The 18,500-nt window shown below is 36.7% G+C and overlaps 1 protein-coding gene across 6 annotated transcripts in view; it reads right to left on the bottom strand.

Moving 5' to 3' along the window:
• Window positions 1-18,500, bottom strand: part of ALS2 (alsin Rho guanine nucleotide exchange factor ALS2) — an 83,872-nt gene that overhangs the window by 21,525 nt on the left and 43,847 nt on the right. For 5 of the 6 annotated variants that reach the window (XR_004269133.1, XM_032278642.1, XM_032278645.1 and 2 more), the window contains 12 exons: window positions 17,346-17,411; window positions 11,403-11,565; window positions 7,452-7,583; window positions 6,911-7,039; window positions 6,414-6,484; window positions 5,922-5,988; window positions 5,380-5,582; window positions 5,200-5,265; window positions 4,080-4,178; window positions 3,305-3,469; window positions 2,337-2,448; window positions 2,055-2,132 (listed from right to left, as the gene is read on the bottom strand). Coding sequence is in view for 5 of the 6 variants with exons in the window: in XM_032278642.1 (XP_032134533.1) it covers window positions 2,055-2,132; window positions 2,337-2,448; window positions 3,305-3,469; window positions 4,080-4,178; window positions 5,200-5,265; window positions 5,380-5,582; window positions 5,922-5,988; window positions 6,414-6,484; window positions 6,911-7,039; window positions 7,452-7,583; window positions 11,403-11,565; window positions 17,346-17,411 (1,351 nt within the window). In the remaining variant the exon portion in view is untranslated. Of the gene's footprint in view, window positions 1-2,054; window positions 2,133-2,336; window positions 2,449-3,304; window positions 3,474-4,079; window positions 4,179-5,199; window positions 5,266-5,379; window positions 5,583-5,921; window positions 5,989-6,413; window positions 6,485-6,910; window positions 7,040-7,451; window positions 7,584-11,402; window positions 11,566-17,345; window positions 17,412-18,500 lie in introns of all 6 variants that reach the window. The other variant, XM_032278644.1, reaches the window with a different exon arrangement.

Here is an 18,500-nt window from a genome sequence, read left to right as displayed (position 1 = left end):
AAAAAAAAAAGGGTAAAGATGTCCAATTTTACCATTTTTCTATTCAAGATTCCATAGGAGACTCTGGCCAGTGCAATTGGACAAGAAAAAGAAATAAAAGCCTTCTGTATTGTAAAGAAAGAAGCAAAAATGCCTTTACTTGTAGGTGACATGATTCTATATGTAAGAAATCCTAAGAAATCCACACACACAAAAAAACTACTGAAACTAATAAATTCAGCAAGATTTCGGGATACAAGAATAAAATACAAAATCAACTACATTTTTATATTATAGCAATGAACAATCTGAAAATGAAATTTTAAAAAACAACACTTTACAGTAGCATCAATAAAATACTCAGAAATAAATTTAACCAAAGAAATGCAAAATATGTACATGAAACCTAGAAAACATTGCTGAGAGAAATTAAAGCTCTACATAAACTATGAGATGTTCTATGTTCATGGGTTGGAAAAGTCAATATTACTAAGATGGCAATTCTCCCCAAAATGATGTATAGATTCGATGCAATCTCTACCAAAATCTTAGCAAGGTTTATTGCAGAATTTTCATAAGCCAGTCTAAAATTTATAAAGGCAAAGAATCTAGAATGGCCAGAACAATTTCGAAAAAGAACAAATTTGAAGGACTTATATTCCTGATTTCACAACTTACTAGAAATCAACAGTAATCAAGACGGTGTGGTATTAACACAAGGAGAAACATGTTTGATCAATGAACTACAACTGAGAGACCAGAAATAAACACATTTTCTGTCAATTAATTTCAACAAAGGTGTCAAGATTTAATGGGAAAAGATGCTGGGAAATTTGTTGTTGTTGTTGTTTTTTAATGATGCTGGGAAATTTGGATAGCCACATGCAAAAAGATTAATTTGGACACATAACTCCACCCATACACATGTTATCTTAAAATGAACCACAGACCTAAATATAAAAGGCAAAACTATAAAACTTTTAAAAGAAAATACAGGCAAAGCCTTCTTAGACATAACATCAAAAGCATAATTCATAAAATGTTTTATAGAGTTCATTAAAATTAAAAACTTTTGTGCTTCAAATGATACCATTAAGAAAACAAAAAAAACAAGTCAGAGACTGCAAGAAAATATTTACAAATCATATATCTGATAAAGGACATGTATCCAGAATACAGAAAGAACCCTTACAATTCAACAAGAATACAAATAAAATTTAGAAATAAGCCAGAGATCTGAATAGACATTTCACCAAAGAAGATAATGAATCACTAAGAAGCATGTTCTACATCATTAGTTACTAGGGAAATGCAAATTAAAACCAGGAGATACCACTTCATAACCACTGGAACGGCTATAAGAAAAAAGACAGAAAATAAGAAACATTTTTTGATATGAAGAAGTTAGTATCCTCGCACATTGCTGATGGGAATGTAAAATGGTGCAGATATTTTGGAAAAAAGTTTAACTGTTTCTTAATAAGTTAAACATCAATTTGCCATACAACCCAGCAATTACACTCTAGGTATCTACTTAAGAAATGAAAATGAAAACATATGTTCTGCACAAGAGACTGCATTCAACAGCTTATAGCAGCATAATTCACAATAAAGTTGGAAATAACCCAATGTCCACCAACTGGTAAATGGATAAACAAAATGTAGTTTTGGAATACTATTCAGCCATAAAAAAGAACAAAGCACTATACATGCCACAATATGGAAGAACCGAAAACATGACGCTGAGTATAAGAAGCCATATAGAAGGGATTCCATGTATGATTCCATTTATACAAAAGGCCCAGAAAAGGCAAATCCATAGAGTGATTAGTGGTTGCCTGGGACTGGAGTTGAAAATGGAAGTAACTGAATAAGCAGAAGGGATTTTCTTCGGTGACAGAAATGTCCTAAAACTGGATTGTCGTGGTGGTTTGCACAGCTATGTTTACCAAAAATCACTGAAATGTGTGCTTGAAAGGGGTGAATTTTATGGCAAGTAAGTCAGCTATTTTTAAAGTCAAAAAACAATGTATTAGAATGTATTAGAGAGAAAAAGAAGAAAGCTAGTTTCCAACCTTTCCACTAAGAGTCCAGTCATCTGAAAATTCTCCCTCATAGATAGTATCATCTTCGGAAAGCAAAATCCCATTTCCCTAGAAGAAACAAGAGAAAATTTATAACACATAAATTACAGAGTAACTTAAGAATGCACACAGTTATATACCCCAAGCCTTATGGAATCTTAAAAGAAGGAAAATAGTACTAAGAAGATGGAAGCTAATCAAAAGATGATTTAAAAATTTAAGGACAAAGGAATTTTAAAGTTAATAATAACTACATGCAAACATTCCACTCACCATCATTTTATTAAGGTGAAAGTTGCCTTCATAATATAATCCAAACTGGGTAACCACCACACCATTCCCTTGACACACATCATCTTGCCACATTCCCATATACTTCTCCCCCCTGCACAGAAATAAAAAGAAAAGAAAAACCAATGAAGACAAGGATAAAGTAGAGAAAAGACAGTTATCACAAGGGAGATCCCAGGCATCAACCCTACGTCGGTCTTGCTTTCATTTTTCTATTTAAAGTGGTTAACTTTGTCTCCTCAAATACGGGACAAGGTGATAGCAAAAGACATCTCATTCAGTTATGTTCTCTGAGGAATTTAACATTGTGGTCTATCTGACACAGATCTGTATATACCCCAGGTACTTACCTGACACTTTAAGTTATATGCTTTTTAAAGAGAAGGCCAAGAATTCAACTCTAAATAATTTCATTTAAAATGTAATAAGCACAATAAAACCTATGCACAGGTTTTTCTTACACAAAAGTTTGCAAACTTAAAAAAAAAGAAAGAGGCTGGGTGTGGTGGCTCATGCCTATAATCCCAGTAGTTTGGGAGGCAAAGGCAGGTGTCTCACTTGAGGCCAGCAGTTCAAGACCAGCCTGGACAATACGGCAAAACTCAATCTCTACCAAAAATACAAAAAATTAACTGGGCATGGCGGTGTGTGCCTGTGGTCCCAGCTACTTGGGAGGCTGATGTAGGAGGATCCCTTGAACCCAGGAGGCGGAGATTGCAGTGAGCCGAGATCACACCACTCTACCCTGGGTGATAGAGTGAGACCCTGTTTTAAAAAAATAAATAAATAAAAGGGTTTGTCACAAAAAAAGGTTCATTTTTCACCTACTCAAACTCAAAGAAGTCTTACTAATGTCCATTAAAAAGATAAAATAAGTATAAACCGCTTGCTAAATAATCATGGTGCTTAATCATTTGCTTAACTGTGAGAATAGAAGGAGAATACTGTACCTAGTGATATCATCAAAGACACCATATCCTGCTTTCTTATCCATTACCCACTGGCCAATGAACATGCTAGGAGAAGAGGAAGTCAATTTCCCACTTCGTAGAAGGCCATGACCATGACGCATATTATCTTGAAAACAGCCCTCAAATACTTCACCAGAGGCATAGCTGTGGTTGGAAAAAATGGATAAATATAATATGCACATTGAATTCTGATGCTCATTTTTACAAAGTTAGACAATCCAAAACCATACTCAGTCTTACTGGTAGCTATAGTTATTTGTTGATGCTATTATTTTTCACTAATTAAAAAATCTCATTTCTGAATGATTAAAGTTAAAAAGTTAAAGACACCATGGGTGGTATTTTGCACTAACATAGCAAAAATGTGTTTTTAAAAAGTCCCTTATGGGGAAATTAAATAATGAGTTATTTATAAGAGGAATGAACAAAAGTTTTGTCCATTAGAATCAAGTAATAAAAATAATATAAATTTATAGATAAGACATATAGAAGACTCTATGAGAAAATTATGGTTTATAAGGTATGTAAAATTTAGGTAAGAAATTAAATTTAATAGTCCAGTATTTTAATCCTGTGATAGATGAGGGATTGACATTTAAAAGAAGACTTCACGCAGTTTATTTAGTCCTCTAAATTTTATCTACAAGAGTAAATAAAACTTAAACCTTGGAAATTTTGGCTATTGCAAACATTTAGGTTTGCACGGCTATCTGAAAAACCAACACCAGTCCGACAGCCTTTCGAGTGTTATTACCTAAAGACTCCTTGACCACACATTTTTCCTTCTTTCCAATGGCCTACGTAATGGTCTTCTTTGTTCATTGCCTTGTTTGGGATTCTGTATTCTCCATACCTGCCATGAAAAAGAAAAAATAACAAAAGAAGATGCATTTATGACATATTCGCCGTTTGCATGTATATTCTGGTAAATATTTTAACAAGGAAGGCAGAGGAAAGATTTACCTATAGGAGTAAAGGGGTAAACAGCATCTTGGTTTAAGGTGCATCTATAAAACCCAAGCTGTTTGGCAAGTCTTAGAGGAGTGGGACATCAGCCCCACTACACTGAGATGCAGTCTTTTAATCCAAGTCCAACGAAAAACAGAAGACCTGTGTCCTTCGCCTATCTCTGTCACTAATTATCTGTACCACCACAGGATAAGCCCAGGTATCTAGCTCCTTTATTTGGATAATAAGGGGGCAACTCAGTGGGTAAATTAGATGATCTAAAGTCTCTTCTCATTCTATGAATCTATTAAAAAGAGATTTTAACACAGCACAAGAATTTACATATCACAGAGACACGTACATCACCTACTCAATATTTTTATATACTAAATTACTTTCTTAACGTTATACATAAAACTGCCATAAATTAATCATGTAAATACAGTATTAGAAAACATGATTCACTTATTTAAAAAAAGTCATCAGAGTATCATTAAGATAATATGGCACTTTGAAGATTTCTCCTTTAATATATCACAGAAATTTAAGGTGATTTAAAACTGAAAGGAAAATTTTTCTATGACCTTTGTGTAAAGGTGCACTACCGTCTCAATAGTCCCTCCATTAACACTACCAAAGTTCTCAGTCTTCACAACTGAGAAATGAATAGAAAACATAGCCTCATTTTAACAGATGGAAGGCTGTGTAATTTGAGGTCACACGGCTATCAAGGAAAACGACCCAGTCTATGCAAATCAGAGGTTGTACCCCTAACTCCTGGTTCTCTTCATGCTCATACATGTGCATTTCTAAAAAATAACAACAAAAATTGACTACTTGTTTGAAAAGCAGGTTTGCATACCAAATAACATCATTTATGACCTTACTGAACTTGAATCTACTATCATGTTTTACAGTTTTCTTACCCATCTTCCAAGCCATTCCTGAACATGCCAGAATACATCTTTCCATCAGGCCACTTCAAAACCCCTCTGGAATGAGTAAGCAAAGAATAATGCATGTCAACTAATATTTCAGATAAGCAATACTTTTTCCATAATGTGATAATCATCCTCACCCCAGGCATAAATCTTCAACATTTTCACCTGCCATGAGGCTTCCCTGAAAGCCACCGTCCATCATAGGTCGCATCCTTTAGGCGAGAATCCTTGTAGAAAGTATATTTGGCACTGCGTGAAATGGGTGGTTCCTGTCTCTGAACACTGCTGCCACTTCCATAAGGGGGAAGATCAGACATCCCTCTCAAAGCCTGATCTACAGCTTGGCTTATAGCTCGTAGCCACTTTGTCTAGGAGCAAAAAGTAACGTCAATAAGCTTAAGGCAACAATTCATCAAGCATTGCTTTAAATCCTGCTAATTTTCCTTGGTGTGAATAAATTATTTGTATCCTAATGCTTTTCTTATTAATAGAGTACTACTGACTGGCTCTTGGATTTCTCTACTATATGTTTAAAATTAAGTCACATTAAAAAAAAAACCAAGAACCTATAGTTTTGGCTTAATGAAGATTTATCAGACAAAGCTGTGCATCATTAGTCAAGTAAGAACAATTTATATTTCTTCTTTATTATACAGGAGGCAGAGAACCAGGGCAAAGATTGAAAGAAAATACCATAATGAACTAACCTTTTCCTGGGGTGTAGACGAAATGAGAGTGAACTGCTCCTCGGGTGTAGTTATCTTTAAGCCATTCCTAAAATGGTCACAAGGATAAATACCAGTAGGTTTAACAGCCTGTCACTGCAGTATCAATCCTCAAATATGAAAATCAACCTCTATTTCAAGAGGAGCAGAAGTCAATTAATGTAAATGCTCATTTGGTTTTGGGTCCCACAGCGGTGGAAAGAACAAAGAATTACTCTGCTCTGTGCTGAACGATGGGGATGTGTGCAATGAAGATGCCCTTTTATCACCTAATCATGACTTGCCATGATCTTTGCAACAGGCCATCTTCTTATCAATAGACTATTTTACTGTCTAACATGCTGGGAGATGGGCCTCATTATGCAGAATGGGGAGGGAGTCTCCCAAGCCCTCCTGAGCTTTTCTTCACATTTAAGGAAGCAACCTGAGTAACAGATTTGGACAGGGTGGGGTGGGGAGGGGGGACGCACTTACACACCACCAGCTTCTTCAGATAGTGGCTCTGCCCACAGTGTGGCCAGAGGGAAAACATGGTGCGTGGAGAACTGAAACAGAGAACACAGAGGCACTTTTATGAAAGCCCATGTAGACCTTGGGGTCTCTGCCCATATCGTCTTCATGTCATTACCCGACATGGGCCCTGCCATCTCTGCTGCGCAACCCCCTGAAATGGTTAAGCCCACATAGGTGCCACCAATTCTGCCACATTGTCCCCATAACACACAGCTAACCCAGAGGGCCTTGCTGTCTCTGCGGCAGAGCCCTCTTCACATGGCTGACACTCTGTCTCAAGCCAGAAACTTTAAAGTTCTCTGAAATCCAGCCCATACCGCAAATGCATGCTGTAGCTAAACAGTCTCTCTTAGTCAAGAGTTTCAGTGAAATCACACTAGTTTTGAACATAAACTGACAGTATAATTAATAAGACTCCAACTTTCTGGGATTCTTCTAAGGTTAGGAATCCAGCCTACCTGGGCATGGACCAGGGCATCATTAAAGAGAATGAACCAATTCACAGAAAACCTCCCAGCATGCTGCAGAGACAGGGCTCGGTTACTACTTTCACACAGCAGTCGACGCTCTGGCTTCCTCAAGGAATCCTGGAATTAAAGACAAATCTAATACTAAGTCAAACAATCAAAATTATTTTAACATGTAAAAAGAAAATAAAACAGACACAAATCACATTTAAGGAAATTTGTTGGTCATAGCGTAGCTTGGCGTAAATACTAAATTTATACAGGATCAAAACACTTCATAAAATTAGAGCTCAAAGGGGATTAAAAAGAAGACAGAAACAAACTAAAGAAGGTAAGGAAGTCTTCAGAGAGGATTTCCAGAAATGAGAGAAGATATTTAGAGTACCCATTGGTATGGTCCTTAGACATTTTAGGAAAGGCTTCATTAAAATGTTATTACCATAAACAAGTGAGGAACAGGGAAAATTATATCAATTGTTATCTAAACAGTTGCTGTTTCTTAGAGTAACAAATGACAACTGGCATGACTTACTGTCATTTTTCCAGGGAAGGTCTTCCAGAAGCCCAGCGTGTATTCTGCTTCCTTCCTTTTCCTGCCGAGATGGAGAGCAAGACATTCATAACAAGAACTGGAATCCTGCAGTTTCTGATATTCTGGAGACGCCTACGGGCAAAAATAAAAGAGAGGAAAAAAAAAGAACATAAAACCATTGTCCAGAATCTGTAGCCTCAGTCTGCTTTAAATACGTAGTATTAAATGTAGGGGAAAATTCGGCCCGAGAGTGTAAGCAGCACACTGCAGGAGACTGGGAAAAGGAGACTGGTTTCAGGAAAATTCCGCTACATAAAAGTACATAATACAAATAGGAGTATAACTCAGGGGAGAGAAACAAAACCTGGCAGTTAGTGAGGAAAGCAGCAGAGACCTCAGGATAGGGCAGGAGTTCTCAAATGTTTTGGTTTCGGGATCCCTTTATTTTTCTTATGTGGCCTGTATCTACTGATATTTACCATATTAGAAAATAAAGAAATTTTAAAAACTTTTATTAATTCACTTACAAAAAACTTTTTAGTGAGAAAAGTGGCAATGGTCCACATTTTTTCAAATCTCTTTATTATTTGGCTTTAAAAATGACAGCTGGACTTTTGTATCAGCTTCTGCATTTAATATGTTATATGTTATTTGGTTAAAACTTATGAAGAAAATGTGGCCTTATAAAGGTATATATCTGGAATAGAGAGAAGCACTTTAATAGCCATTTCAAATAAATGTGGATATTCTTCTTTGATACTACATTAAAACTTGCTATGTGGCAGATTCTTAAAGGGAGCTGCAATGTGGAATCTGAAAACACAGCAATGAACTTTTCGTACTCTGTGATGTTAAAATCCAGGGGTCTATTGTGCACTTTGGGTCTTTTACCATCTATGATTTTGTATCATCTCTGATTGTGGACTGGACATATGGAAAATATTGGTTGACTGAATTATGCAGATCTTTCAAATATTGACATCTTTTTCCTACGACATCAAAAATCACATGATGATAGAGCCACAATCTCATGAGAAAATGTCCTTGGTATTAGGAAACTTTCAGACTCACAGTGGCAGATTCACCTCTAACATTCTAATTTTTGCTTAAAAGTTGAGATTTTATTTTGGCAACAAATACGATCAGTTGTTCTCTTTGAAATGACAAGTTCCAAATATCCAAATCCAATATCCAAATCTGAAAAATCAGTTTGTCAATTGTCAAGTTTAAAAAAACAAAAAAGCAACCTGTTTATTTCAAGAGAAGCTCTCAACTCAAACAATCATGATTGTGTTTTTTCTTAAAAAAACACCGCACTTCAGCATGCAGCAGAAATGCTTTACATGTACTTTGCATGTTGCCACATAGAACAGAACATTCTTAATTATAATTGAATTTTAACTGCAAGTGCATAGCAGTGAAGAATGTAACACATAATAGAACATTCTTAAGTGAATTTGTATTTTAACTGCAAGTGCATGGCAGTGAAGAATGCAATGACTATTAGTACAGTTTGGTACCACTGCCTTGATTCCTACTAAGGAGCCAGCAGTTTTACCCACCTTAACTTTTGCACCATCAATGCAAAGGACAACATAGTGGAAAAGGCAAATATCTTAGTATTGCCATGAAGATAGTTTTGATCTTGTGAATCTCTTAAAAGGGTCTTTGGAACCCCCAGTGGTCTGTAAACCAAGCTTTGAGAACCAACTACTGGGATAGGTGTAACTGCTGTGCCATGTGGTGAGTGAGCAGAAGGTAAGATCAAAGGATGATCTTTCACATTCATGAGTAATTACTTGCCACAATCCTGGAAGTCACTTATTTTCATTCTTTCCATTCATTTAAGAAATATTTAATGAATATCTATCACATATAGAACATTCTGCTAGAGTGCTAGGGGAAAAAAAATAAGGCATGATCTTTGTACCATAATTAGGCAGAGAAGGTAGAAAAATGTACCAGAATAATGCAGTGGTTTTAGAAATAGGTTACATATCACAAAAGACAATCTAGAAAAGTAGGTTGAGAGACAAACTCTGGAATCAGGGCCTGGATATGAATTCTAGCTCTGCCAATTCTCAGCTGTGTCTCAATTCTCTCATCTGTAAAAGGCTGATGATGAAATAGGTATAATGATAATACCTACTTCACCGAGTTGATGTGGGGATTAAATGAATATATATAACTTGCTTAGAACAGTGTCTGGCATATGGAATTCATTCAATAAATGTTAAGTATCAGTATTATTTTTATATGGAGGCATTTTAAAAAATACATATATGTGTATACGCATAAATGATGTCAAGGCTGTGCCTTAGACTTACTACATTATAATGTATGGTGATGGAATACAGGCAGGTTTTGAAAAAGCTTCCATAGTTGACTTTGATGCCCTGTGATAAGGATAGGGCCAATGATATAACACAAGAAGTGAATAATGGAGAGATAAAGTGTTAGCAAAACACAGAGTAAATAATCCTTCAGAGATGGGTAGGGGAAAGAGAAGCAGTATAGTCAAATAGGGCTTTGTTTTCATAATAAAATGACTTTTGTCCCAGAATGACGATGGGAATAGGGGTGTTTCAGGAGGGAAACATAAAGCACATGAAAGCTACATCCAGGGAATGTGAACTCTGACTCTGAACAATTCTAAGCTAATCTGGTAGGAAATTTTTTATTAATTCAGGCCATATTGAGATGACAGCTGTATTTCACTGGGATATTTGATAGGTCAAACCTTCACAGCTAAAGCTACATCAGTTTAAAGATCTTGTAGGTCTTTTCTTTAGTCTGGTTTCAGTTTCAGTTTTGAAACCTGTAAGATCACAGTAGGCTCAAATGTAGAAAGCCTACATCAATCAGTTCCTGGGTCACTCTGAGGGGTGAAATCTGTCTAGATCAAGAGATAGACCCAAAGATTAAGAAGATTCCAAACCTATAAGGCGCCAGCATGGTGGTTGACACCTATAATCCCAGCACTTTGTGAGGTCGAGGCAGGCCGATCACTTGAGGTCAAGAGTTCGAGACCAGCCTGGCCAAGATGGTGAAACCCCCCATCTCTACTAAAAACACAAAAACAAGCAAACAAACAAAAAATTAGCCAGGTGTCGTGGCACACACCTATAATCTCAGCTACTCAGGAGGCTGAGGCATGAGAATCACTTGAACCTGGGAGGTGGAGGTTGCAAGTAAGCCAAGATTGCACCACTGCACTCCAGCCTGGGTGACAGAATGAGACTCTGTCTCAAAAACAAACAACAACACAAAAACCTATAAGGGACTTTGGAGTCATTATAATTTCTCTAGAGCCATTCAGGGTAGAAACAAAATGAAATCATACATTTTGATGGGATTTCAAAGGTGAATGTCTCAGGATCAGCTTTAACATACATCCATATCCTAGTGTGGTGCTAACTTCCTAGGATTCCACCTAACTAGTTTTATGCAAGACTGGACTAGTTAACATTTGAGAAAATCCTGTAACACTGATTCCTCTCCGCATTTGCTCAGGTAACCTAAACACCTGGCATAAAGTCTAGCATTAATCCAAGCTGAGTAATGCCCCTCCCTTACAGGTGTATGTGATTATACAGAAAGCCAGGGATTTAAAGAGCTCTGTTTAACTCTTAGTCAGTATGCATCCAATAAATTTTGATAACTACTGAATGAGTAGCATCATGATAGGATCTCAACTTTAGACAAAGTTTCATAAAATGAATACAGTTCATTCATCTTGATAAGGCCCTAAAAGGAAACTGAATCCACAGAAAACTCAATTTATCTACAGTCATACTTTCCTCTGTCCTTTCCCTGAAGAAAATTAAATTTAATTAGACACATGTAAATATTAAATTACTGGAGTTCCAGATCTTGTGGGGGCATAATCCTTACAAACACCTATGATCCTTGGCTTTCCAAATGTTCAAAGAGGCATATATGGGAGCTTACCACTTCAAAACAAGTAGCAAGCTTTAGCAAAACTTTTGCGTAATTATGAAGTCGTCTGATTGGCAAGAAAAACAAAGTATTCAGTATTTCCATCAACTGAGTGTTTTCATCATTAACTTCTGATAAATCTTGCAACAGCTCTTGGTTTTTATTTAGGAAATCACTAGAGGTAGAGGAAAAAAAATTTAGTTAATCATTTTGGAATTGATAATATGCATGATATTAAATTTAAAATTTCACTAGAAAATACCTCTTTCAGAATGCACATTTTTTAGGGGCTATGAAAGTAGAAAATAAATACAATGAAATAAGCCAGATATAATTAAAAGAATTTCCCTATCTATAAAACAGGATTTTTTAAGTATAAAAAGTAGCAAATGGTAGCAATACAAATGGTTAATCACAGACTTGTGCCTATATTCTAGGAAATGAGTGATACATCCCACAACTTAAGGTGACTATTCAGAGACCAGCTGACACCATTACCTGTTAATTTCGAATCCAAAAGTCACAGCAATAAATGGCAAGACTAATTGCTCTACGCAGCTGTGCTAAATAGAAACACTGGAAGAAAAGCAAAGCTCCCTGCTCCAACAGAATTAGCATGGATATTAAAATACTTCTAATTTCTTCTTTTTTCTTGCAATTATTGATCACCTAATAAGAGCTTATTATAGGAAAGTAACAAAAAGCTACAAGAACTAGTACTACAGTTAAGTGGAAACAATAAAGATAATTACATGTGAAGATTTAAATGCTGAGATCTTCAAAAGCATTTCAAACTGAAACCAACAATTAGTTTTTAACATTCAGTTTTTTAAAAATTCATTGTAAAAATTTTATTGCAAATTTTAATGCTGATCAATAATCCATAGAGGCTTAGCTCACTAAACCAAAATAGTTAATGGTAAAGTAGTAAGAGTTGGTGAACTGGGTGCAGTGGTTCACGCCTGTAATCCAAGCACTTTGGAAGGCCAAGGTGGGTAGATAGCTTGAGTCCAGGAGTTCGAGACCAGCCTGAGCAACATGATGAAACCCTGTCTCTACAAAAAATGCAAAAATTAGCCAGGCATGGAAATGCACACCTGTAGTCCCAGCTACTCAGGTAGCTGAAGCAGGAGGATCATTTGAGCACAGGAAGTTGAGGCTGTAGTCAGCCATGGTTGTGCCACTGCATACCAGCCTGAGTGACAGAGTAAGACCCTGTCTCAAAAAAAAAGAGATCTTACATAGAGGGCCCACATTTTTACTTATATTTGGCTTGTGCTAGTGTTTCTACTTCTTTCTCGATGTTCTACTGCAGAAATCAGCTGAGGACTTACTTAATTCTATACAAGTGTTCTGTTTTGACCTGCTCCTGAGAGACAGAGGTAAGACATAGTGAACACATACTCCCTTAGACCATATTTCTCCTCAATACTCAGTACTCAGTCGACAGTAGCCCAGAAATGTTCCAACTCCTGTGAACTACATCACTTTCCAGGACTCACTCATGTCCTTACCTATAATCTTCCTGGAAAAGAGGCCTAGCTACTGCTCCTAAGAAATCTGAACCAGAAAGCATCTCTGATCAGCTTATCTTTTCTTGGGAGTTTTTAATCTAATAGTGGCAATATTACTCTCTCCTTATATGACAAGGTCTATACTTTTTACTCAGATTTTTAAAATAAAAATAAATATAGGCCGGGCGCGGTGGCTCAAGCCTGTAATTCCAGCACTTTGGGAGGCCAAGGCGGGTGGATCACGAGGTCAAGAGATCAAGACCATCCTGGTCAACATGGTGAAACCCCGTCTCTACTAAAAATACAAAAAATCAGCTGGGCATGGTGGCGCGTGCCTGTAATCCCAGCTACTCAGGATGCTGAGGCAGGAGAATTGCCTGAACCCAAGAGGCAGAGGTTGCGGTGAGCCGAGATCACGCCATTGCACTCCAGCCTGGGTAACAAGAGCGAAACTCCGTCCCAAAAAAAAAAATAATAATAAATAAATATAATATAGAAACAACCTAAGTGTCTGTCAGCAGATGAACTGATTGATAAAATGTAGCAGTGTGTACATACAAGAGAACATTACTTAGTCATAAAATGGAATGAAATTTTGATGTATACAAAATTTGAAAATACAATGCTTAAATAAGCCAGACCCAGAAGGACAAATGCATGATTCGACTCATATAAGGTACCTAATAGGTAAACTCATACAGAGAGGAAGTAGAATAGGGTACTAGAGCCAGGTAGACAATGGAAGCCAGTATGGGGAAGTTATTATTTAACAGGCACTGAGTTCTTCTTGGGGATAATTTAAAAATAGTGATGGTTATACAACATTGTGAATGAATTTGATGCCCTAAATTATACATTTTACTTATAAGCATACAATTAAGATTAAAATAATATATATGACATTAAATATCTTTTATCACAATTAAGAAAAAAACTTGTAATAATCAAACCACCAGGCAAGCCTGATGTGAGCAGCTAAGAGAAAAATCAGATGAATGATAAGTGCTTGCACATTATCATCCAAGATCCACTAATAGTCATGTGGGCACCCTAGCTGTGCTCTAGACATTCTTAAACTCTCCTCTTAAAATGAAATCTTTAAGATAATTTTAAATATTGACTTTGTAAATAGAAACGAGAAAAGGATGTCATTGCTACCTTTAATGATGTAAAACCCAGGTTCTGAGCATGGTGCTATGCAAAAGGCCAGAGGCTTTCAGCTTATGTCATCTCATTTTCCTGCTCTAACAACGTCAATTCTTCAGTACTGTGAATCTAACTTGGAAATACTAGAGGAAGGTCAACATTAGCAGAATAAGGAAACAGGGTCAGCAACTGCTGGAGCCCTTCAAGAAGCCCAGAAGCTTTCCATTTAAATTGTCACAAGTCTCCATCTATTTTCTGCATCTTCCTGTAATTAAACTTGCTTTTCTTCAAGCATTACTATTTGCAAAAATAACTATTGCATTTCTTTCTGCTCCATTTAATTATTGGTTTGGCTGCAACTCCATTTTCTCTTATTTTCTTTGGCTATGATTCAGCATTTCACCAGCATTATGGGTTAACTAAGCTACTTTAGTCATTATAATAAAGAGGCTAAAAATGATAAAGTCATTGATTACAAATGTAAACTTGTCAAAACTAGAAGTTCTCAAATGTAAACAACAACAACAATAACTACAATGTCTTTTGCTGCTTATAAGAAATATACGAACACTGCAGACAGGCTGAAAGCAAAAGAATGGAAAATTTAGATCAAGAATTTTAAAGTTACTACACAAGGTTAAAGACATATTCTTGAAACTGTCATTTTAAAAAATGAAGGCCAAACCCCTTTATTTAGGAAATTAACAAACATGTGAGTCAAAGTATTCATAATGGAAATTAGAAAAATATTTAGAACTGAATGACTATAAATGACTGAATGTATTAAGACTTGTAAGATTCAGCTAAAGCAACAATTAGAGGGAAATTTATAGCCATTTAGGCTACATTAGAAAATTTTAAATTTGAAAAATTAATGAACCAAGTGCTAAACTCGAAGTTGTAAGAAGTTAACAGGTGAACACAAAGAAAGTAGAAGGAAATAAAAGGCAGAAATTAATGAAATTTTTTAAAAGAGAAAGAAATGATTAATTTTTGAAAAAATTAATTTAAAAAGGGTAAATTGCTGAAAAGATTGATCAATATAAAAAAGATAAAAGGCCCAAATGAATAATCATAAGAATGAAAAATAGGGGGTACAACTACAGTTATTGCAGAGGTGAAATCATCTTAAGACAATGCTAGGAACATTATGCCAATAAGTTTTAAAAGAAGGGTGCAATGAATAATTTTCCAGAGAAATATAAGTAACAAAAGCTGTAAGAAGAAATAAAGACCTGAACATATCTGTTCAATAAACTCAGTAAAAAACTCACCACAGCAAATGCCCCCATGAAGCCAAGGTTATTTTTACAGATAAATTCTACCAAATCTTCAAAGTAAAAATAAGTCCTACTTCATACAAACTATTCCAGGAAACAGAAAAAAAGCTCCTCCACATCTGTGGGTTCTAAATCTGTGGATTCAACCAACCTCAGACCAAAAATATTTCAGGAAAAAATTATGTCTCTATCACTTTTTTGTCATTAATCCCTAAACAATACCATATAACAACTGTTTATACAGCATTTATATTTTATTAGATGTTATAAGTAATCTAGAGATGATTTAACATATATGAAAGTACGCACACAGGTTATATTCAAATACTATGCCATTTTATATCAGGGTCTTGAGCATCCTGGGATTTTGGTTTCCTTTGGGAGGTCCTGGACTCAATCCTCCACAGGTACCAAGAGACAATTGTATAAGCAAATTTAATTCAGCAATGTATTAAAAAATTAATACATAAAGATTACTGAATTTTAGAATTTAGGAACTCGAAGATATTTAGCATGATAAAAATCAATTCCTCTACAACTTTGAGAAATAGAGGCTTTTTACCCCTAAAAATAATATCTACCAAAAACAAAGTAATCATTTTTAATGGTGAAATATTAAAAGTATTGCCATTAAAACTAGAAATGAGATGAGAATGTTAGTATTCCTTCTATTAGGATAAAAGATCAAAAGTAAACATGGGGCTGGGCACAGTGGCTCATGCCTGTAATCCCAGCACTTTCTGAGATCGAGGTAGGTGGATCACTTGAAGTCAGGAGTTCGAGACCAGCTTGGCCAACATGGTGAAACCCTGTCTATACTAAAAATACAAAAATTAGTTGGGTGTGGTGGTGTATATCTGTAGTCCCACTTACTCAGAAGGCAGAGGCAGAAGAATTGCTTAAACCCAGGAGGAAGAGGTTGCAGTAAGCCAAGATCATGCCACTGCACTCCAGCCTGGGCAACAGAGTGAGACCCTGTCTCAAAAAAAAAAAAAAAAAAAAAAAGTGACTAGGCATGGTGGCTCACACCTGTAATCCCAGCACTTTGGGAGGCTGAGGCGGGCGGATCACCTGAGGTCAGGAGTTTGATACCAGCCTGGCCAACATGGTGAAACCCCGTTTCTACTAAAAATATAAAAATTAGCCAGGTGTGGTGGTGCACACATGTAATCCCAGCTACTCAGGAGGCTGAGGCAGGAGAATGGCTTGAACCCAGGAGGTGGAGGTTGCAGTGAACTGAGATCACACCACTGAACTCCAGGCTGGGTGACAGAGCAAGACTCTGCCAAAACAAAAAACAAACAAAAAAACATGGCATAGCATCTACTAATATTTTCTATTAAAATACAGAATTTTTGGCCTGGCACAGTGGTGCATGCCTATAATCCTGGTAATTTGGGAAGGCAAGACAGAAGAACCATTTGAGCCCAGGAGTTCCTAACCAGCCTGGGTAACATAGTGAGACCCTATCTCTATTAAAAAAAAAAAAAAAAAGTTAAATTAAATACAGAATTTTTAAAAGCTTGCCTTTGTTGCTGGGTCAACACTTGTTGAAAAACTATCTGTTCAGAACTACCGCGTTGTGTAAGGAGGCTTTAAATTACTCACCCAGAAGCTAAACGCAGACACTTTCTATCTGCACACTTTGTACTTTTCTGTGTGTCATCACATACATTATTTGTTTCTCACCAATGGGAGAGAACATTCCCATTTTTCAGATGAAAAAAACTAGGCCGACTGAGGCAAAGAGAGCTGTCCAAAGTCTCAGGGATAATACAGAAGGACCCAGAACCTGAGCCTATCTGTTCAGTGCTTTTTCAATAGCATACTACTTATAATGATAACCAGGGGCTAATGGTACCTGTCCTTTATAAGACTTACTGAAAGTTTACATTTTGATTTGTTTGGTAAAATGATGAAGTCAAAGCTTTCCCTGGACACTCAAAAACACGGAACACTATAAAACATGATCTTCGGCTGAGAGAATGATAACTGGAAGGTATGGGTTTGCTTACATGGCAGGCTTAGCAAGAAGCTGGAATCCTCCCATAACCAGGAAATTTGTAATAGACGTGCAATACCTTGAGCAGAAAAGAAAACACATGTACATTAGTTAAAATGTAAACTAGTTCTTCTGTTTCCAAACACATACCTGGAACAGATTATTCTTCATTACCTCACCTATGAGTTTAAGAAGTTTTGTGATGTCAACATTTGTGAAGGGCAGGTTGTACAATAGTCACAATAACGGCGGTGAAGGGAGGGGTAGGGGAATTCCAGCTTAGTAAAGATGGTAATACAAGGCTGGGCACATTGGCTCACACCTGTAATCCCAGCACTTTGGGAGGCTACAGTGGGGGGATCACTTGAGCCCAGGAGTTTGAAAACATGGGGAAACCTGACACTACAAAAAATAGAAAAATCAGACAGGCATGGTGGCACATGCCTGTAGTCTCAACTACTTGGGAAGCTGAGGTGGGAGGACCCCTTGAGCCTGGGAGGTTGAGGCTACAGTGAGCTGTGATTCTGATACTGCATTCCAGTCTTGGTGACAGTGTGAGACTCTGTCTCCAAAAAAAAAAAAAAAAACCACAAAAAGATGATAATATTAAAGGCAATTTTAAAAACACCTAACACTACGCAGAAGATGCAATAATTTACTCGGTAGATATTACTTGGTAACTTAATTAACAAACTTGAGAAAACATAATTAAAATAGTTGAATTTTTAATGAACACTTTCTGTAATCTTCACTTCAGGCTTCCCAATTAAGAAATGACAGGGAAGGCCGGGGGCGGTGGCTCACTCCTGTAATCCCAGCTCTGTGGGAGGCCAAGGCGGGCAGATCACCTGTGGTCAGGAGTTCAAGACCAGCCTGGTCAACATGGTGAAATCCCATCTCTACTAAAAATACAAAATTAGCTGGGCATGGTGGCAGGTGCCTGTAATCCCAGATAGGGAAGCTGAGGCAAGAGAACCACTTAAACCTGCGAGGTGGAGGTTGCAGTGAACCAAGACCATGCCACTTGCATTCTAGCCTGGGTGACAATAGCAAAACTCCAGCTCAAAAAAAGAAAAGAAAAGAAATGACAGTTAAGGTAAGAAAATATGTTAAAAGTGCTTGAGTGAGACAGTTTTAGAAAATGTTGATTAAATATTGATACACTGCT

Source organism: Sapajus apella, unplaced genomic scaffold, assembly GCF_009761245.1.
Source record: "Sapajus apella isolate SASKATOON/1434 unplaced genomic scaffold, GSC_monkey_1.0 scaffold10, whole genome shotgun sequence".
In the NCBI taxonomy this organism is placed as follows: domain Eukaryota; kingdom Metazoa; phylum Chordata; class Mammalia; order Primates; family Cebidae; genus Sapajus; species Sapajus apella.
This window is presented reverse-complemented; position numbering and strand designations above follow the sequence as displayed.